The following is a 23,504-nucleotide window of genomic DNA, read 5'->3' as shown; positions in this document are numbered from 1 at the left end:
TACAACAATCAAGTCTAGTGAGTCTAAAGACTCAGCATGTATATATCGTGAATAACAAGTAAATATATCATAAAATCGCATGCAACGTAAAAATATCGTATCGTAAAGCGCATAATGTGAAAATCATGTCATGAGTAATTATAAATACTTGCATATCTGAAAATCGTACATAAAATATTTGCTCGATAGAGCCCTGTCTTAAAAAATCATATCGTAAGTTTTCTGATAGAGATAATGTTTCTACGCAAGTGGCCCATAACATAACATGTACGTCTGATCAGACTAAACCACAGTATACTGGGAGGTAGAGATCATTACAGCCCTTGGACTGGATATCTGGACCCATACATAATCGTAAACCGGTCGTAAGTCACCGGGTGAAGCAATGCCATAAGCGTAAGGTGGCCACAAGACATATCGCATATATCTCAAAAATAACCATTTTATATTTTATGCACTTAATATAATTATAACCCTATTTTACCTGCTGAGTTGGATCGTTCCAGGCTTGCTGTGACATAATTCTAACAGGAGAAACATGCAAATAATCTTAACTTGACAATAACTTCATAATCGAACTAAAAACGAGACAATTACGCCCAACAAACTTAGTATTCAACCATGGATTCGTACCAACCCGAACCAACATTGAACCATCGCTTAGCCATGTTTAAAATACACCTAAAATACTGGAAAACACATTCCTAGGGCTGTAATACACGAAAAATGTGAATGGAGGCCAAAATCATGAAACGCATTATCGAGAGTCACTTTGGCACATTGCACCGTAAATTCTCGTACGACCTCTAAACTTAATCAAATCACAAACGGCCAAAAACATGACCTTTCTAACTCATTGAGGTACAGTCCAGTCCAAGGCCATAGGCTAAAAGCCAACCAAGAACTCGAACGAGCCTCCTGAACCGAGGCGATGCTGCTGTCAATTGCGAGATGGCAGCAGCTGCGCTTGCTGATCTTCGTTTAAGAAACTAATGGCCATTGGGGCTTGAACCACCGACCATAGTCTCTTACCAACATCCGAAGGTATGGCTTGAACTATGGCTAAGGGCACTAGGCCAACCACAATCCATTCCAACACCAAGAAACCGAACCTACACTCCCACACCAGAACAACGAAACCAAGGGGCATTTGTGATGTTGCTTTAAAAATTTCGATGGATCCGTGAACCAAGCCTTGAAAGATTATCTTGGTCACGTCCTAGACATGCTAAGGGAGGGTTCTAACTATGGTTACAGGCCCTGGGCCAACCAAGATTCGAACACTCCTCTTAGACAATCAACAACCAGAAATCGTGACTCAACTTTGCAACTATGGGAGAGTTGCTGTCAAGCCTTTCTCTTGCGTGCATGGACTTGAACTAATGAACCAACATGGCCCTAACACACTCTAGTACATGCCTAGATGCAGCTTGGAGCGCATGGAACCGAAGCAACATCCTGAATCACAAGAACACACTCACCCGTGAAGCATAAAGAAGGATGGTCGAGGGGGCTGTGCAGAATTTTGTTTGAATTTGCTGTCAAAAATCGGTTTCGCTCCTTGAATCATGAACATGTGATGTTTTAAAATATCTATGGGACTTGATTGAAGAGAAATGAACAAGATATACATGCCTGAAATTTGTTTTTGAAAGAAACAAATCAATACGACGGACACGACGCGGCGGAGACGGAGTTCCTTTCTTATTTTCTTGTTGCAAGTTCTCGATTCTTGTTTCTGCTAAAACACGGTTTTTGCTGCTGATTCCTACTGATATTTTTGAAGATATGGGTGGGAGAAAAAGGCTAGGTAATGAAGGTGAAGGTTGTCAATTAAATGGGGAGTTTGAATGGAAATACCAATCGTTCTATCCTTGTTGCTTGAGAGATATGGAATGAGGTGTTAAATGGTTGGATTGAGGGGAATTAGGGGTGTGATGGCCGAGATTTGATGTATAAAGCAAGGTAAAAATATTGCTTAATCTTGTATTTTAACTCCTTAAAGTTTTAAACACTTATTATTTATTTTAGTGAATTAATAAATTAATTTAGGATAACTATTTTCTTGCATGGCATGGCTTGATCTTAAAATTAATTACTAACATGTTAGGTTATTATTTCTTGAATATAATAGGCCTAGATTAATTTATTCCAATTGGTTACACATTTTAATTTAGGCTTTTAATTAATTACTGGACATAAAAGAACTTATTTACTAACTTAACTTCAAATAATTAAATAATTCCTTAAACATTATTTTACATTAAATAAATTTTTCCTTGGCTTAAATTAAATTTAAGAATATTTTTTTATTATTAATCTTATCTCAATTCCCCAAACTCCAGTCCGGCCTCGCGTACTTATCCGAAAAGATAAAAACTAAACTTTTACGTAAAATAAATAATCATGACTCAACAAATTTTAAAATGAATTTATCATGCATAAAAATCATTTTAATTTAAATAATAGTAATTATGCATGGCTTATACGTAATCTGATTTTCGGGTTCTACAGGTCTCTCAAGGAAATGTTGGTTCCTCGGCCTAGAGGCGCGGATTCACCAACACTTCTAGTTAAACGTGCTAAAATGTTCTTAGTCGATCAGTACTATACCTTCCAGTGGATTCATACAGTTGACCCTTCAGGACCCATTATTTCTTAATTATTCTGTCTTTCACTTCAAAGGATCGTCTTCTTTTTTCATTTAGAAAATCCCTCAAATCTGTCACATTCACATTAACAGAAGCTACTGGGCGAAAATGATCATCATCCACTGCCATGGATTCTTGTTTATCAGGGAACTTCAAGATTCCCTTCTTAATTTTGTCCTGCAAAATGTTCTTGAAAGCCTAACAAGATTTAGTAGCATGATTGTAAGAGTTGTGGTACTTACAATATTTTCGACCTTTCAGCTCTTCCTTGGGTGGCACCCTGTGATCCGGTGGAAAAGTGATGAATTTTTCTTTTACGAGGAAATCAAAAAATTCATCGGTTTTTGACACGTCAAATGTGTACTGCATATCCTTCGGGAGTTGGGGGTTATTCTTCTTTTCATGTTATGTCGGCTTCTTTTTTAGCAGGGGAACCGTACATGAACTAGCTGATCGAATTTCTGCCAACACAACACTTCCATCTCTTGATAATAAGACCCCATAGCAGTTCTCTTCTTGTACGAGTCCTCCCGCAACAGTTCTTCGTATTCAGCAACTTTGGTAGCCAACTCAAAGAAATCACTGAAATCCATACATTGGAATTTCTTCCTTAATTCAAAATCCAACCTCTTTTGCGCCATCTTTACAAATTCAGTTTCAAGTAGGAACACCTTGCACCTATTCTTCATCTTTTTGAATCTATCGATAAAAGACTCCACATATTCTCCTTTCTTTTGGATGACCCTGGATAAATCAGCAATACACACTTCTGGTTCTGTTCTATAGAATTGAATGTGAAATTGTCTTTCCATCTCTAGCCAATTCATAACTGAATTTCTGGGAAGTGAGGCATACCAAGCAAATGGGGTCCCTGTGACAGAATTTGAAAATAATCGCAGCTTTAAGTTGTTGAAGTTATCCAAATTGGCTAGTTCCCCGCACTGGATGGTGAACCTAGCTATATGTTCCACGCTGGACTGGCAGTCATCCCTGGAGAATAGGCTGAAATCATGAACTCTATAACCCCTTGGATATGGGTTATTCACGTCTATGTAGTCTGGATATAGTTTGTGGAACTCCGGGCGGCTTATCTTCCTCAAGGCCGACCCATATAGCTCTTGAACAGTTTCTCTCACCATTTCCGGATCAACTACGTGGATGTTTTGAGCTGAGAGTGGGTGATGGTAATAATTTGCCCCCCGAGCTCGAAACCCTGCATTTAAACCAGCATTACCTCATGGGAAGCCCCCGTCTACTCCTGGATAATCCATGTATGATATGTCATCATAAGCTCCTGGTTGGTACAGAGGATTTGTCACGTTGTACACTTGAGTAATTGGTTGTTTCGAGCTCCTCATTCCATGAGCACGTGAATATGGCTGGGCTCTCCCCCCTAAGGTCTCTTCTCTCCTGTGAGGTGGTGTATACCTTCTTTCTGGCTGACTCGGGAGAGTGAACTCTGGGCGACGGGGATCACCAGCCCGTGAGTTTCCTATTCCCTGGTCAAATTCTTGGACTTGGTTACATCCCTGGACTTGGTTGCGTCCCTGGTTCCCTTTTTTTTCACTTACATTCTGCTCTTTGTTGGTTGACTGGTTCGGTTTACCCAATACTGTCGTCAAGCACTCAGAAACAGCCTTGGACAGCGCTTGTGAATTTCTTCAATTTTCATCGCAGTGAACTTGAAACGTCTACAAATTTTAAAAGAGTGGAAATATGTTTTTCTTTTTTTTAAAAAAAGCTCACATTTTCGAAATAACATTTAAACTTTTCGCATGCATGCGCTGTACAAAATATAAAATTAAAAATGATCTTAAATATTTGACAATAAAAATAGTGTAGTTTAAAATAATCAAACTCATCCCAAAATCATACGTAATCATGAACCAGTCAAAATCTTAAAAATCATCAACGTAGGAAAATATTCATCTCCACTCCATCTCATAAATTATAATGCGGAAAATATGCGGTCCTCAGGGTCGTGTCACCGCACCAGCTCTGCCTACTCAGAGTTCGGCACCTCCAGTCCCCTCATCATTAAGCTCATCTGCATCACACACGCCTAGTGAGTCTAAAGACTCAACAAACCTGCACCGTTGATAGCAAATACTTATACATAGCACACAGCAGTGAAAAATACCATACTCAACATACCATTCATGAACTTTAAAAACGTAACATAAACGTGTCTCGTAAAATCATAACGTGTCAAAAAAGCTCATCATCATTCATCATTCATCATTCATCGTTCATCATTTATCGTTCATCATTCATCATTTATCGTTCATCATTTATCATTGGTGAATTCAGTTCATTAGAGGTGACTATCGTACATCATCATCATTTACGATGGATCCATCATACATAGAACCGCAGTACCCAGCAACTGTCGGACATCAGGGACAGGATTACCCATCCACTGTGCCTAGACCTCATCATCATCATTTACATATACGTCTTAAAAATTTACAAATACTTCAGCAGCCACAACTAATTCTCATCATTCAAAACATTATCATTTTCATCACTTATAAAAATCATGCACCAATCCCATTTTCTTTAAATTCAAGCAGGCAACATATATTTTCATAAAATCTTAAAAATCGTGAATCATGATGCTTAAACATTTAAAATATAGCAAATTTGTGCTCAGGGCGCTACCAGGACCAAAATCTCAACCCCGGGTGCAAAATGACCATTTTGCCCCTGGAAGCTCAAAAATTACCGTTTTGCCGCTAGACGTAAAATTTCACGTTTTTGACATTTTCTTAATTCCATTTACTCTAACATGTCCCAAATAATTATTTAAGCCTACATGAGTTTTTTCATATTTTTATTTGGCTTAAATCGATGACTTTTAAATTAATATTTAAACATAACATATTAATACGTTTTAATCTCGAATTAAACCAAACCTTAGCATAAAATTCCCAAATTAAAAACTTAGACTTCTAATAATTATTTGAGCTTAAATATAATTTTCCATAATTTTATTGAGCTTAAATCTAGTCGTTTCAATTAATGTTTCGTGCGACGATTAAATTCTTGATAAATCCAAAACTCATTATTTTGATCCGAAACTTACCAAACTCTTAAAAATGTCCCAAAACATATTTAAAAGCATCCCTAGACATAAAATCGAGCCAAATTCAAAACTTAACCTATTTGTTTTAAAACTTGGACCGGGGTCGCGGTTTTAACCCGAATCGACTCGAAACTTAACCCAAATTTTCCCAAATTTTTACCACATGACCTTAAAAACATCTAAAATGTCATAAAATCCTCAAAACCAGACCTCTAACCTCTTCGAACAACCCCTGAAAAGCTGCTGTAAAAATTCTCCAAATCCTCACTCGAACAACCCCTTTCTCTTAAAAATCGTTTCTAGCCTTAGTTAAAGAGACCAGCCACTAACCAATCTCACCTAACCCACCTTAGGACCCTAGTAGGCTCACAAGGCTCACGGCCACATCCCCAAGCATTCCAAACCACATGCACGATCTCTAGCTACAATCGAAGCATGCCAATGACCCAACCGAGCCACCCCTAAACCTACTCCTTCTCTCAACTCCTGGACCGAGACCAGCAACTCACGGCTCTCTCTAGGACTTGTCACGGACCCAGGTAGGTCAGCTCCATGGCCAAGGACGAACCATGCATCGCTGCGACTACAAACTCTCGATCTTTTCACCAAACGCACGCACGCACGGAGACCCGCCACCCCTTCGCTCACCTGCTCTTTGTCGATTCCTGCAGATGTCTTCTCTCAAGCAACTCGACACCTACAGACCCTTAACAACACAACACATCATCCCCTTGCACAGATCATAACCAAGACATGAGTAGTTATAAGAATAATCGAGGAAAATCAACCAAAATCGAAAATACTCCATGCCATGCTTTGGATCAAAATATTTCATGCAAGAACAAGTTCGTCAGCATATATGACATGTGTGATGCGTAAAAAGATTGATACAATGCGTGCTTGGTGAAAATATATCGCAAGAAAACCGAATAACGAGCGTCGGGAATTAAGCCGGAGAATTTCTTTTGCAAGAGCAACTATGGCCGAAGCTTCCCCATGGTTGGCTGCTAGAAAACCGAGGAGGAAATGTCTGAATTGTTGGTCCTACTTGCGGTAATTTGAGATAATAAACCCTAAAATAAAGAATAAACTGGACACCGAGATTTACGTGGAAAACCCCTAAAAAATATTAGGGTAAAAATCACGGGCAAGATGAAAAGAATTTCCACTATAATATTTTGTAGTGTACAACTCACTCACTGTGTATCCAAATAGAACACACACTCTCTTAATACAGGAGAACAAAAACCTCACAAATATTATAGAACTAATATGAGAGAAGAGAGACAACTCAAGATGTTGCTTGAGAATGGGATGCATTGAAATGCCGAATGATGCCTCTATTTATAGATGCATCATTCAGTGTGAACCTTCATCCGCCATTTCAGAAAATCAGCTGTCGTGTTCTAATTTTCTTCAAAGAAGGCTGCCCCAACTGAATTGTATTGGTCTGACCACTTTCTTCTGCCCAATTTCTTTGACTCCCGACATGCATTTAATGCACTCACAATTGCCGACATTTCTCTCACTTGGAGATTTGATTGAGAATCAAACACATCTCCACACATTCTTTCAATCTTGCCATTACCTGCTGCTTACGTTTCTGCTAGGCCACTTGAGGATCTAAACCACTCAAACTTATCAGTATTCACTACCTTGGTCAGAAAATCAGCTATGTTATCTTGTGTATGGATTTTCTGCATATCTACACTTCATTCTTCTACTACTTCCCGCACAAAGTAAAATTGAACTCCAATTTGTTTCGTCCTGGAATTAAAGGCTGGATTCCTTGCGATGTGCAAGACACTCTGACTGTCACAAAAAAAAAAAAAGAAACATTCTCTTGTTTGTGCCCGATCCCCTCCAGTAACCTTTTAATCCACATTGCCTCCTTGCAAACTTGAGTAGCTGTCATATATTCTGCTTCCGTTGTAGATAACGCCACAACCGTTTGCAGTTTTGAAACCCAGCTTAGTGCTCCCCCTGCAAGTGTAAACACATAACCAGTAGTAGATTTTTTCTTATCAAGATCACCTGCATAATCTAAATCGACATAGCCCCTGAGTGTAAAATCTGATATTCCATAACATAATGCAGCATTCGAGGTACCTTTAATGTATCTAAGGATCCTCTTAACAGTACTGTTCCAATGCTCTCGTCCAGGATTCGCCATATACCAACTAACTGCTCCCACTGTTTGAGCAATGTCTGGTCTTGTGCAGATCATAACGAACATCAAACGTCCCACTGCTAATGCATATGGTACTCGAGACATCTCCATCTTCTCTGCTTCACTGCTAGGACACATGTCGGAGGATAACTTGAAGTTAACAGGAAGAAGGGTTGATATTGGCTTACTATCTTGCATGTTGAAGCGTTGCAAGACTTTATTCAAATAATTTTTCTAGGAAAGCTAAATCTTTCTGTTACTTCTGTTTCGATGAACTTGCATCCCTAAAATCTTGTTTGCTAGTTCCAAGTCCTTCATATCAAATTCCCTAGCTAACTGTGCCTTCAATCCTTTGACCTGATCTTTGTTGAGGCCTGCTACCAACATGTCGTCCACATACAGCAGCAAAATAATATAATCATCACCAGACCTCTTGAAATACGTACAAGGGTCTGCACTCAATCTGTTGTATCCAAGGCTCATGATATAGGAATCAAATCTGTTGTACCAACACCTCGGCGCCTTTTTGAGACCGTACAGAGATTTGTTCAACCTGCAAACCAAGTTATCTTTGCCTTTTTTCGCAAAACCTTCTTGCTGGAGCATATAGATTTCTTCTTCAAGATCTCCATGAAGAAACGTCGTTTTCACATCTAGCTGTTCAAGATGTAGGTCAAACACAGCACACAATGCCAACACTATTATGACGATAGTGTAACAAGATCCCAAGTTTTATTTCTGTCTAATGCCTCCAATTCTTCTTGCATTGCTATCATCCACAAGTATACATCCGAGCTTTGAGTATCCTCATGGAAACTCTATATCTCACCATCCTCTGATAATAGACAATATGCAATGTTGCTTTCAGTGACACATTCTGAAAGCCAACCCGGTGGTCTTTTGTCTCGATTTGATTGCCTAACATTGGAAAATTCAGACTCAACATGTTCTTCTTCTTGTTCTTCGTGTCTGGTACTGCTTCACAAGAAATTTGACCTTCGTCCATCTTATTTTCCACCTGAAATATAGTAGTTTCTGTATTCAGTGTGCTTTTGTCTCCCTTTACTTTATCTTCCTCAAAGATAACATCCCTGCTAATGACAAGCTTGTGAACAGTAGGATTCCACAAACGAAACCCCTTTACTCCATCAGCATAACCAAAGAAGATACATTTTCTGGATTTCGAATCCAACTTCGATCTTTCTTGCTCATTGTACAGAACGTACACATGACTTCCAAATGTATGCAAATGAGAATGATCTGTCGGCTTCCCAGTCCACATCTCCATCGGAGTCTTCAAATCAATCGGCACTGAAGGAGAACGATTGATAATATAACAAGCGGTTTTGACTGCTTCCGTCCAAAATGACTTGTCTAGACCTGCAGTCCTCAACATAGCTCTTGTTCTGTCCAACAAGGTTCTGTTCATCCGCTCCGCCACTCCATTATGTTGAGGTGTGTAAGCCGTCGTGAACTATCTTTTGATGCCCTCATGTTGACAAAATGCATCAAATTCGTCACTGGTCTATTCTCCTCCATTGCCAGTCCTCAGACACTTAATTTTCTTTTCAGAATCAAGTTCAACCCGCGCTTTGAAATCTTTGAAGATCTGGAAAACATCTGATTTCTTCTTGATTGGATACATCCAATATCTCCTAGAGAAATCATCAATAAACGAGACAAAGTATCTCGCTCCTCCTAGGGATACAATCGGTGCTTGCCAAACATCCGAATGAATCAGCTCCAATATGCTTTTGCTCTTGGCAGTAGAAGTGTTAAACTTTAATCTGTGTTGTTTACTGGTAACACAATGCTCACAAAAGGGTAGTGACACTTTTGTAAGTCGCGGCAGCAGCTTCCGTTCTGAGAAAATTTTCAACCCCCGTTCTGACATATGCCCTAGCTTTCTATGCCATAACACTGTTAATTCTTCTCCTGAACCATTTGATGCAACAGCTAGTTCTGCCTCCTTGTGTGTTTCTCCCAAAAGTACATACAGATTTGCAGCAACTTTTTCCGCTTTCATAACCACAAGCTCACCCTTCACAATTTTCATGATCCCGTTCTCGATACGTGTTTTGCACCCGATGTCATCCAATTGCCCCGAGGACAAAAGATTCTTTGTCAGTCCCTTCACATGTCGTACCTCCTGTATGGTGCGAATGGTGCCATCAAACATTTTAATTTTGATAGTACCGACCCCAGCGATTTCAAGGCATGATCGTTTCCCATGAATACAGATCCTCCTGAGGCTGGTTCATAATGATCAAACCATTCTCTCCGAGACGTCATATGCCACGTCGCTCCTGAATCCATAATACATGTGTCACAAAATTTGTGAATGTCTTCTGCAAATGTTGATGCTTCGCTGAATAATATTTCACATCTGCCTGAAGTACTGGCCACATTTCCTTGAGAACTCTTGTCGCTACTCGTACACTCTTTCTTGAAGTTCCCTTTACCGTCACATTTAAAGCATTAAATATTTTTCTTCTTACTTCTCGACTTTGATCTACCTTGTCTTTGACTCCCACTGGAGTCACGGTCCATAAATCTTCCTCTTATCATCGGTAAGGCCTCTGCCTGCTTCGCGGTTATCAACCTATCTTCCTTATTCTTGCGTCGGTTTTCTTCTCCGAGAACCGCAGTTAAGACATCATCTAATCTTAGAAAGCCCATAAGAATATTGTTGGTAATGTTGATGATAAGTTGATCATATGAATCTGGTAGACTTTGAAGTAGAAGCTCCGCACGTTCATTTTCCCCTATTTTATGCCCCATGGAAGTGAGTTGGGCAAATAGGGTATTTATGTGTTGATATGGTCGGTCATCGATGAAGATTCTGCCATCCGAAGAGTATAAAGCCTTCTCTTTAAGAAAATCATGTTGTGTAAGAACTTGACCTCGTACATCTTCGTCATAGTATCCCAGATAACTTTTGCTGTTTTTATCTCAGAGATACTTGACAATACTTCGTCTGCTATAGCCAAGTGTAAATTGGCAACAGCGTTATCATTCATCTCATTCCACTTTCCATCATCCGTAATTTCCACCGGTCTATCTCCAATAGCCTCCAAGCAACTCTTCTTTCTTAAAACTACTTGTATCTTTATTTTCCACAGCATAAAATTGCTTCCGTTGAATTTTGCTATCTCGTACCTGCCCGCCATTATGTCTACAACAATTTAGTAGACTGGACAAAATAATCCCGTCTTAAATAAAGAATCTCAAAAAAATCTTTTCTGATGTGGAAGATCAGTCTAGGCTGCAACCACAGAGCATACTTTGAATTTTAATAAATTTTAAAACAAGGCTCTGATACCACTTGTTGGTCCCACTTGCGGTAATTTGAGATAATAGAACCCGAAAATAAAGAATAAACTGGACACCGAGATTTACGTGGAAAAACTCCTAAAAATTATTAGGGTAAAAATCACGGACAAGATGAAAAGAATTTTCACTATAATATTTTGTGGTGTACAACTCACTCACTGTGTTTGCAAATAGAACACACACTCTCTTAATACAGGAGAACAAACAACTCACAAATATTATAGAACTAATAGGAGAGAAGAGAGACAATAAAGATGGTGCTTGAGAATGGGATGCATTGAAATGATGAATGATGCCTCTATTTATAGATGCATCATTCAGTGTGAACCTTCGTCCGCCATTTCAGAAAATCAGCTGCTGTGTTCTAATTTTCTTCAAAGAAGGCTGCCCCAACTGCATTGTATTTGTCTGCCCACTTTCTTTTCCCCAATTTCGTTGACTCCCGACATGCATTTAATGCACTCACAATTGCCGACATGAATGAGAGGGGGGGTCGGCTTGTTCAATTATTTAGATGTAGGGTAGCCCATAGTACATTAGTTAAATAGGTAATAATCAAAATAATGAGCATTAATTATTAATTAAAATTTTTAGGCATAATAAGCTTAAAAATAGGCCCATTAAATCCAAATGCACTCTCGAAAAATATTTTGTGTTGGAAAGTTTTTGAAAATATTAGCCGAACCTTCAAAAAGTCCCCCGATTCGATAAAATTTGCGCACCTTTAAAAATTAATATAATGCGGGTAAAAATACCCAATAAATCTCAATTCTTGAAAAATACCTTAAAACACCTTATATTAATTAATAAAAATAAATCATGTAATTAAAATAATTTTCTTGAAAATTATCCGATCTACGTTCCTCGTTCGAGCGCGAAAAAAAACTTAAAAATCTTTAATGCATGAACCTTTAAAATTTTCATGAAATAAATCCTATCGTGCAATAATTATCCATAAAATGCATAAAAATATTTAAAAATAATTTAATGAAATAAACATGTATTTAATACTTTAAAACAATTTAATAAAATACCAAACAAATTTAAATAACTTGCATGCATGTGGTTTACGTGGATCTTCAAATTTTCGGGACGTTACACAACTCTTCAACCAAACGGTTTGAAATATGAGCATACACCTCTGGAACATTACTTGAATGCAAATCCAACTCCCTGGTCGGCTCTTCAGCAGCCGGCTGCTCTGTCAGCTGAGCGTGAACCTCTTCCTGGCTTGGCTGAGGCTCCCCAACCCCTTGATTGGCGTTTTCTTTCCTCTTGACGGCATAATGGGGTCCCACCAAGAGTGCCAAAATTGTTTGCATAATATTTGATTTGCATGCATGCCAGGTGAAAAAATGCACCGATTTGTGTAAAAATAATGAAAATCTAACTTCTAAAAATCACGACAATTATGGACACTAAATTTGATCGTTCGGTATAGTCTCCTAAACTAATACAACACGAAAACGAAATAAAAAACAATATAAATTGATGAAATAAACTCCCAACATGATTGTGTATCAACAAATCAATAGGAAATCACAAAAACATGAAAAATATAACAAAATAATGCTAGAAACTAAGGTAACATGATGCTGGAGTCGAGGGTGGGCACGGTTTAGGTGAAGGCCAAAGGGATGCTCCTACTCGGCTAGGGTTTTGAATTGTTTTGGTGAAGAGCACGGTAGGCTCGAGTGAGGGAGGGCTGAACCAGGCCAAGGTGCGATCCAGGAGGGTCCAACCAAGGTCTATGGGAGGTCCATACTCAGCTGGTCTCGGGGAGAAGAGAGGTCCCTAGGCTAGGAGCCGATCTTGCTTCGAAGGAGGGTTGGGCGTGCGTTTGCTTGGGTGTTCGAGTGGTACGGTGTGTATGGGGCTGTGAGCATGAGTTACGTTGGTCCAAGAGGGTCCTAAGATGGGCTAAGAAGGGTTTGTCCAAGGATAGAACGAGCTGGTAGGGCCTAGGGTCGAAGGGTTGCACGTTTGGTGGACTAAGGTTGAAGTTCGAGAGACGCTAAAAAAATTTCAGCAACTTTCAGGCTTGTTTTGTGAGTCATAAATAGGCTGGAATAAGTGGATTTTAGGCTGGACATGTAGGTTTAAGTCATATTTCAAGCCGGGAAAAGTTTGGTTGAAATTCGGGTGGATCCGGGTTAAAACCGAGACACCGGTCCAAGTTTTTCGCACACACTTAGTATGAAGTGGTCGAGGATCGTTTGTGTATTGCATGTGTTGTCAATTGATGGTGAAACAAATAGGTTGGTAGCCGATGATGATTTTGGGCTTGATAAATTACATGTTTCTTAGTCTTGTCACTCGTTATTAATACCCCTTTAGCATGAACTATGAATTTTTATATGCACATATGGTGGGTTTTGGTAGTTGTGTGAATGATAGTCGAGTTTGAAAATTTGTGAAGGAAACTGGAGAGACATGAGATGCGAGTAGAAACTTGAATGAATGTCTATTGAAAAGAGTGCCTGACCAGTAGCATGAACTCAAGTAGAAAACCTTAGTAAACCTTGAATAACCTTATCTTCAATCGTGCATAGAACCTGAAAATTCGTCCCTAAGCCAAATAAATGAACATGCCTTATATTCAGAGCCTAGGGAGTACACATGAGAAAATTATGCAATTATTAAAAAAAAGTGAAAAACAAAAAGGGATGTAAGGTGTGAGGGAGCCAAAACGGGATGAAATCTTATCCATAGGGCGAAAAGATGGATATGTACGACGTTGAGGAATGTCGGATGAAAATTCTGACAGGTGCATAATGAAAATGATCGGTGTACTCCCAATCTTTTTGGACCACTTGAGCACATTTTGACATTACCCCCCTAAATATCGTTGTGCAACCATAAAATTCTACTACATTGTGTTTACTGATTGGTCACGAATAGAAACGGAACTCAGGAGAGTGAAAACTTGCGTTGAATTGTTGATTTGGTGACTCACATGATTTGCGAACAAAGCTATCTGAAGTACAAGCTAGTAGAACCCATAGCGCACACACGAACACATTTTCCGTCCAAATAAAAATGCTATGTGGTGCTTTAAATGGGTGGTAATGAGTGTTGTGATTTGACTGATGGGATCTAGTTCAAAAACCCGCAGAGACATTAGATGCCAGTTGCTCTTTCGCCATCGATTTGGTTGTTTTAGTACTTTTATTTGGTGTCTTATTTTGTGCCTTAGTTGAGGTCTATGACCTATTTTTCTTGAGTGCAAGCAAAAAGTCAGTATGAGGGGGTTGATAGGTGTTGTTTTACGTATTTTATTGCATTAGTTTTGTGTGTGTTTGCATTGTGTGTGTGTGCATTCCATATACATTTTGTTCATTTTATCTTATATTATTGCATATTATCACCGCTCACTGAGTTGTACGAATGTGTAGGATAACTACGCAAAAGAAGATAATTAAACCGGAAATGAAGCTTGGACGAGGTAATTCTTGACTGCCCAGCGCATGCACAGCAAAAACATGATGTTTGGGCAGAAGACCTCGCGCTAGGGCGGTATTTCTTGACCGCCCCAGCACGAGAGGCTAAAGAAGCACGAGCTCAATAGAAGACCTCGCGCTAGGGCGGTAATTTTTTGCTGCCCCAGCACGAGATGCATGAGAAGACATTACAGAAAACCTCGCGCTAGGGCAGTGATTCTTGACCGCCCACCGCCTGGCGCGAGTAAACAAGGAAATTTTCTTTATTGGCTTGTTTCTAACTTGGAAAGGCGGAAGCTGCAAAAGGAACCCAAGGGACGAAAATTGAGAGACTTTTGAGCAGCCACAAAGTTTTGGAAGAGAGAAAAGTCTTGATGAAAGCTTGGAGTTGAAAATTTCTAGATATCCGGGCAACGTTTTTCGCGTTTTCGTCACGTCTAGTATTTCTAGTTTAAATCTTGTTGATTAAATATTGTTTTGCTTAGTTTGATCATGAATTATAGTAGCTAATTTTCATTATTTGTTAGGATTTAAGGGATCATATCCCGAAACCGAGTTTAGTTAATTCATCTATCGACTTTTGATTTATTCTTGATTGTGCTTTTATTTTCATTGAGTTGTTGAAGCTTAGCTAACTTTAATAACGATTTCATATTGCGAGTGAGTTCGAGAGAATAGCCCGTGATAGGAACGAGTAGCATAATCCTTGGATTTACAATTTACATAGAAATATGAACTCGGATACACGTCGATAGTCATAATCCAGTAGGTCGAAAGCTAGGGGATTTCATAGAACGACATGCAATTCATATTTGATAAATAATTAAAGAGATTTAATTACTTCACTGTGATGAATTAGTTTGGCATAGCTCGAGAGGACGTGTTCAATTGGATAGAAAATCTCGTCGAAAGCATAGATTATTGTCGAACTAATTAAGTAAATTGGAAAAGGTTAGGTGAACCGAGATTCCCAACAAATTCATTTCTCATTGAATCTTTACTCAATAATTTTAACTTATTTATTTCATCATTTAATTTGTAAATTATTTTGTTGAACTTTTATTTAATCATCATAGTAGCAAACAATCATCCAAATTATCGTTGCTAAAGGTTTAATAACTGAAAATAACAATTGCGAAATACAGTCTTAAGAGGAACGATACTCGTACTATGAGGCCCGGGGCCGAAGAGAGCGGGGGGTGATCGCCGGTACCATGAGGTTGCACGGACAATGAGCAGCTCCTGGCAGGCTTCTAGGTGGAGGGAACATGAATGAACCGATCTTACACCGGAAGGAGAGGGATTTCGAAACTTTTCAGGTATGGAACTGTGCATTTGAGGAGGGCTTAAAGGATTTTATTTGTACTACTCATATCAAGAAGGTGCATCTTCTTTTCGGTAGCTCATCACATAAGAACTCCAAAGTTAAGCGTGCTTGACTTGGGACAATTTTGGATGGGTGACCTCATGGGAAGTTTCCTAGAGTGTGTGTGAGTGAGGACATAAGCACGCTGGAAAGACTCGTCTTGGTACAGTGGGGACAGTCGTTGAATCCGAGACATTACAGTTGGTATCAGAGCCGACCTCTCCTAGTACGATGTGGTTCAGGGACGAACCAAACGGAAGCTGGTGGGCATGTGAGGCCCGGGGCCGAAGAAGGCGGGTGGTGATCGTCGATTCCATGAGGTTGCACGGACAATGAGCGGCTCTTGACAGCCTTCTAGGTGGAGGGAACATGAATGAACCGATCTTACACCGGAAGAAGAGGGATTTCGAAACTGTTCAGGTATGGGACTCTGCAGTTGAGAAGGACTTAAAGGATTTGATTGGTACTACTCATATCAAGAATGTGCATCTTCTTTTCGGTAGCTCATCACATAAGAACTCCAAAGTTAAGCGTGCTTGACTTTGGGCAATTTTGGGATAGGTGACCTCCTGGGAAGTTTTATAGGGTACGTGTGAGTGAGGACATAAGCACGCGGGAAAGACTCGTCTTAGTACAGTGGGGACAGTCGTCAAATCTGGGGCATTACACGTACTCTCATACACTATATTATTACTTAACATCGTGCACTTGCGATTATTTCGACCTTAAATATTATTAATTTTTACAAAGATTTTTACGGTACAAGTTTTGTTCGATCATATACCAAGGAAAATAAACTTAACCGCAGACCTCCAATGAGGTTCCATTTCCAAAAAAGAAATCAAAAAAATATCCAAGTTTCTTACCAGAAAACAGATTGATTAGAGTCAGCAGTAAACCTATAGTTGCCAGAAATTTCAATGGCATAAGAAACAACAGCAGAGTTTTAAAATTCAGAAAAGGGAAGAAGAAAATTGCCAAAATAAAATAAAATAAGATAAGGAATTCTTACAACAAATAATCTAAATATCTGTAATTGGAGCTAAAGTACAAATGGGCAACTAATGACACCAATAAGTCTCAATTCAAAAATCCCAATGGAAAAAAGAAATCAGTCAGCATCTGGGCCAGCAAAACTTGCTCTTACACGACAGAATATCGGCCCGGTTGTGCTGATCCTGGAAGCGATAATCCATGAGACGTGATATCCTCCAAGGCACGCTTGAGTTCTGCTTTTGCCCTCTTGACAGATTGTTCAGTAGGGCCTTCAATGAACAAGTAGAGTTTTCTATCCCCTGGTCCAGCAACCTTGCCTGGAGGAAAGAATTGCCCTCTCGTGGTAATAGCAGCCCCGGTCCATTCAGAGATTGGGCCCAGAGTTTCCTTGTGTGTCACCTTCCATCGAGCATTTTGAGGAAAATCATTTATCTCCAACTCTGCTTCATAGTGTTCAGGCATGGCATCAGCCTGAATCTTCGCAAGGTTATGCTGTAAGTTCATGGCAGCTGCCAGAGCAGCTGCCCTAGCTGCCGCATCATTGCTGGTAACAGGCAGTCCAGTTCCCTGGACCACTGCTGATACGCCAGGAATAGCCAAACCAAGAACACCAGGCAATCCACCATTTGAAGTGAGCTGAGCTGCTGAGATAGGTGTTGGGGATGGAGCAGCATTAGCTTTGGTAGCAGCGGCAAAAGCAGCAGCCTGGGCAAGGACAGTTTGGTGAGAAATGTCGCCACCTGCTTTTCTCACTCCTCCATCTTCATCTTCTGAATCCGATTTATCTTCCTCAAATCCATATTCTTTTGCCTGTGCTTTCTTCGCAGCTTTCCTCACTTCATCCTCCTCTTCATTGAATTTAAAACCGCTACCACCATAACCAGTTCCATGGGCTCGCTCAAGCCCCTGATTAATCTTTGCCATAAACCCATTCGCAAGCACTTTAAGATCATCAGGAACACTCTGTTCAGATAATTCAAGGGCTTTTACGAGATCCGGTGCGTATCTTGCATCTTCCTCAGATATAAATGTTATAGCGCAACCTCTTCTACCAGCCCGCCCTGTTCTACCAACACGATGAACATAGTCTTCGTAATGATTAGGAACATCAAAGTTAATAACTAGTTCAAGCTCCTTCACATCTAAACCTCTAGCAGCAATACTTGTAGCAACCAATAAATTGCACACGTTACTTTTAAAATCACCAATAGTGGATTCACGATCTGTCTGATCCTTTGCTCCATGAAGTGAGAGACACGGATACCCAGATCTAATCAAATCCTTAAACAAAGCATCACATCTGTCTTGTGTATGGACAAATATTAATATTTTTCCTTTCTCGTACCATTCTCCAAGTAATTCTAGCAGCCTAAGGAACCTTTCACTTTCAGGTCTCACCTCAACAAGTTGGGTTATATCCTTGTTCACAACACTTCTCCCACCTACCTGTAGTTCGACAGGTTTATTCAACACTTTGCGTGCCAAAATTTCAACTTGACGCGGGAAAGTGGCAGAAAAGAGCACAGTTTGACGATCTGGTCGTGTATTTTGGACAATTCTAGTAATCTGAGGTTCAAAACCCATATCAAACATTCGATCAGCTTCATCCATGACCAAGTAAGTGACACGGCGCAAATTTGTAATCTTACCACCACTGGTGCATAGAATGTCGATCATTCTACCAGGAGTACAAACAACGATCTCAGCGCCTCGTTTCAAGTCACTAATTTGCTGGGCTACCCCAGAACCTCCATATACGGGCACGCAGCTGAGAACCATCACCTTTGCAAACTTCTTGATATCACTGTGGATTTGTTGTACAAGCTCTCTTGTGGGAGCCATAATGAGCCCGATTGGCCCATCTCCAGGCATCAATGGAGATTGGTCCTTGATATGTCTCAACATTGGCAGAACAAATGCTAGCGTTTTGCCAGAGCCTGTTTTAGCAATACCAATGCAATCTCGCCCACTCATTATAATAGGTAAGGCTTGAGCTTGAATAGGCATTGGCTTTTCATAATTCAGTTTCTTAATGGTATCCAGTATTTTAGTTGATAATCCTGTCTGATGCCAATTCTTGACGGGTTTTGGGACATCCTTCCCATGTATCCTCAGTTCCAGTTCTTTCCTATATGCCGCGACCTCTTCGGAAGTCATCCTGTTAATTTCCTTCACTTCAATATAAAAATTCTTCCGAAAGGGAGGATAATCAATTTTTGAATGGTCAACTATAGAAAGCTTCTCAACTTTAGTCTTCTTCACCCGTTTCATGAATTCTTCATCATCTTCATCTTCTTGTGGATCTTCGTCATATTTGAGATCTCCATAATCCGAATCAGAATCTTCTCCAGGAATTATTCTTCCCATAGTCTTAGTCATACCTTTTTTAAATTGAACAGAGTTTTGTTTTTCAGTTGTTTGAGCCACATCAGGACCCAAGTTGTTGGAAGACTCCCCTGCATTGTGTAGCCTCTCAACTTCTGGTAACACCGTAGAGTTCATAAAAGCATCTAATGGATCAATTTCATCATCCTCGGCAGCATGATCATTATCACTCAGCAATGCAGGTATGGACACATTCTCATTATCAGTGGACATCTCATTGGAATCCTCCATAACATGCTTGACAGTTTCATCCTCATCAATTGCTGATCTTTCCTCAGGAGCTGCTTCTTCGTCATCAGATTCCCCTTCAAGGGTCCATGTTTTTCCAGACAATGTTTCATCTGTATTGACTGATCCTTCAAGTTTTTGCACCTCAAGGTCCTCCTTTCTTCTTAATTCCTGCCATTCCTGTACTCTCCTTCTCCGTTTCTCCATTTCTTCATCCAGTCTCTTCTGTTCTTCAGCAAGATCTTCTTCCCGAGAGTTTCCTTTAGTGATTACTGACTCTTCATGGCTTTCTTTCCGTTGGCCATTGTCTTGACTGTCATCCCTATGCTGGTTCTGCTTGTTACTCACTTCATCATCTCTCTTTTTGCAATCTTCCTCTTTCCTGCGCCGTTTTCCATGGTCCCTATCATCATCACTACTGCTGTACAACCTAGACATTTCATAGTTTTTATCCTTTTCATTGTATTTGTCCCTCTCCCTTTTTTTCTCCCTCCCCCTTCTCTCCCTCTGCTTCTCACTTTCTCTTCCCCTTTCTCTTGCCCTATCTCTATCCCTATCCCTATCCCTAACTTTCTCCCTCTCTCTGTCTAACTCCAACATTTCAGCATCCTTTTCTCTGCCTCTGGACTTGCCTCGAGCTCTGTCATCGTTACGACTCTTCTTCGTCCTCTCATGGTCCTTCTCACCGTGCTTATCCTTGCGAGTTTCTCTGTCCCTGTACTTACTTAAATCATTCTTTTCTTTCTCATGCCGGCCCCTATTCCTGTCTTTCTCAGAACTTCGATCTTCACTCTCACGATTATTTTTCTTCGTTTCTTCCTTTTCAGAAGCATCCCTCCTGGATTTACGTGGTTTCCGCTCTTCCATTGGATCGATCTTCAAATAACTAATCAATTCATGATTTCAAATTCAAGTCTTAAACGCAGAACAGGATCCTGTAAAAACATTATCACGCAACATAAAATAAAATAAAAAAATTCGAGTTCACAAGACACACAAAAACAAAGAATTGACTAATAAATGAATCGTAAGGCGTGTGTTTGATAGGGTGGGTGGGTGTGCGCACGCATCAAGTATTATTACGACCAAAACATAGTGTTTTTCCAGAAAATATGCTAAGAATTCGATGTATAAGGAGCCCAAACCAGATTTAGACTTCTTTATTGAGAAATTTTGGGAACCCTAGAATGGGATCGTTGGATTGAGAAGGCTCTGTTCCTTTTTGCCCTTCCGGTCGGTTGGGTGGGGGGCTCAATCTTATTTCCCATTAATTTTTATATGTTCTCCTTTTCTACTTTCCTCACTCAGAAACGTAACTAATGTACTAAACCTCCAACCCAGAATAAATCTAAATAAACTAGACTAAGGATGAGAAAAATATCGAATTTTAGGTATATCGAGGTTATCGTATCGACAAAATATCGAATTTATCGAGATTTTTGGTATACCGAAATTTTCGATACGGTAAGGTGGCGATACCGAAATATTCAGTACAGTAATGATATGGAATTTGAAATTATTAGTATATACTGAAATATCCAAATAATATATATAAATTAAAAATATATAATATATAATATTTTTAAATAATAAAGTTAAATTTTTAAAAAATATAAGGTATTTTTTTGGTATAAAACAATATATATCAATAACTACCAAAATAAAGAATTTAACTTTTGTTTGGACTCATCATATTGGAATAGTCCAAATCAATGTTCAGTGAATCAACTCAGCTCATAGTTGAGAATTTAAACTGTTGAGAAGTCTTATCTTTATCGTCTAACCTTACAGCTAGCTAGAAAACTGTATGATGGGCCTCAACTTGTTAAAAAGCTGACAGGCTTCAGAAATCACAGGACCTCAGACATTGTTGCAAAGATAGCGGATGAAGAAGTCGCACATGTTGCGGCTGAAGTTTATTAGTGTTCATTGATGTCTTGGATCTCTAGACACATGTTGCGGTTGGTGTTTATTGTCTTGTTGAATTTGTTTTGTATATATCTTTCCTGATCTCTTTGACTGTTTTGATATATTTGTTTAGTATCGGTGATCATTGGCCTTGGAATTAAAAGAAAATGAATTTTTTATACTTTCGGTATGACGGTATTTTACCGATATTGTACTGAACTTTAGCGTGTCGAAAATTCGGTACGATAACGGTATCATTTTTCTCATATCGGTATTTTCGGTATGGTATACGACATCCAAAATTTAACCGTACCGACCACCTCTAAACTAGACGTATACATATTTCCAACTAGACCTTGTTAGGGATCGGGTTGGACCTAGACCCGAACCGTGCCAGTGGTCAATGCTCCGATTAATTGGGTCAATAGATTTGATCCATAACCTTGACCGTAACCGATCAAAGGTTGTTCTGTCATAGTTTTGGGATATAAAACATGTCGGCAATTAATGTTGATGGATGGAGGTTGGCAGATCTCTCCCCTCGTTCCAATCATCATTCATCGAGTTCTTTCTATTGGAACATTTTATGTTCGCAATCTTGATTTTGATGATAACAAAACTTGTTATTTTGTTTCTAATGTTTTATCGAAGAACGCAAGAAGAAGAAACTGATTACCGAGCCAAAACTGAAGCTATCGAAACGCAAACTGAAAGTGCCAACTGATTGCCCAAATTGAATCAGCTCAACTAATATATCAAGAACAGTTCAACTGATTGTCCAGCTGATAGGTGGTTCAGCAGGAGAACTTAAGAAGTCCGGCCAGCTGATGAAATGCTCAAATGATTCAGTGGACAAGATTTTGGTTGTCAGCCTACCAGTTCAGTAGATCAATAAAAGAAGCTCAGCTATATTGAGATGTTGGATAATTAAAGTGGAGCTTAATCACCAGCAGTATACCGCTGCTTCATTGCCAGATCAGATCAGAGTAATGATCAATGCTGTTCATCATCAGTTGAGTCCAATTTGAGTCAGCTCGACCAGTTAGCTAGCAAAGAGATCGAGTTCAAGTCAAATTAGCTGCTCTTCTGGCAAAGAGACTCAAGATCGATGCAGCATTCGAAGCATTCAAGGCGATCAGTTGTTAGTATATTCAGTTCGATTATGTATAAACTGACTGATATTTAATGTTATTTAAAATTTGCTATTTTATAAGTAATTTCCCTTACACTTGCTGGTGTGCGTAAATGTATGATACAAGGGACGCGTATTTGGTTAAATAAACATCATGTTTATCCAGTTAGCTTTTATGTAACTGAAGTGCTATTTTAAGATTTGTTGCCTAAACTGCTTGAATGATGCTAAAACTTCACTAATCGAGTAAATGATTATATTTTTTAGGGGAAGTTGTTAATTCAGTTTTTGAGAGGGAGTTTTCTTTAAAATTATTCCTCGAACTGAAAAGTGTTTTTAAACTCGTTTTGAATTCAGTTCTTGAGGGGGATATTTCTTATCCCTCGAACTGAAAATTCCTTTTAACTGTTTTTAATATTTTTTATTCTCACAAAAGGGGAGAATCAGTGTATCGGTTTTAAATTTTAAAATTTTTCTTTAAAATCGCCTTTAATAGCTCAAGTTTTGTGATCATCAAAAAGTGAGAGATTGTTGGAACATTTCATGTTCGCAATCTTAATTTTGATGATAACAAAACTTGTTATTTTGTTTCTAATGATTTATCAAAATAAGCAGGAAGATGAAACTGATTACCGAGCCAAAACTGAAGCTATCGAAATACAAACTGAAAGTGTCAACTGATTGCCCAAACTTAATCATCTCAATTGATATATCAAGAACAGTTCAACTGATTGTCCAGCTGATAGGTGGTTCAGCAAGAGAACTTCAGAAGCCCGGCCAGCTGATGAAATGCTCCACTGATGAAGAGTC

At 39.3% G+C, this 23,504-nt stretch overlaps 1 protein-coding gene across 1 annotated transcript; it reads right to left on the bottom strand.

Moving 5' to 3' along the window:
* Nucleotides 1-17,011: 17,011 nt before the first annotated feature.
* On the bottom strand, nucleotides 17,012-20,978 carry LOC140980514 (DEAD-box ATP-dependent RNA helicase 45-like). Its single transcript, XM_073446371.1, has 2 exons — nucleotides 20,800-20,978; nucleotides 17,012-20,589 (listed from the first exon to the last, which is right to left on the bottom strand). Exon 2 carries the CDS (start codon nucleotides 20,519-20,521, stop codon nucleotides 17,189-17,191), a length of 3,333 nt encoding a protein of 1,110 aa, XP_073302472.1. The 5' UTR covers nucleotides 20,522-20,589; nucleotides 20,800-20,978; the 3' UTR covers nucleotides 17,012-17,188.
* Between the last annotated feature and the right edge of the window lie 2,526 nt (nucleotides 20,979-23,504).

Source organism: Primulina huaijiensis, chromosome 7 (genome assembly GCF_012295235.1).
Source record: "Primulina huaijiensis isolate GDHJ02 chromosome 7, ASM1229523v2, whole genome shotgun sequence".
NCBI lineage: Eukaryota > Viridiplantae > Streptophyta > Magnoliopsida > Lamiales > Gesneriaceae > Primulina > Primulina huaijiensis.
Note: the sequence above shows the minus strand (reverse complement) of the source record. Positions and strands in the feature narration are given on the sequence as shown.

What these genes read in the sequence shown, in the direction of transcription:
- LOC140980514 (XM_073446371.1), bottom strand. Translation starts at nt 20,521, where the DNA reads ATGGAAGAGCGGAAACCACGTAAATCCAGGAGGGATGCTTCTGAAAAG.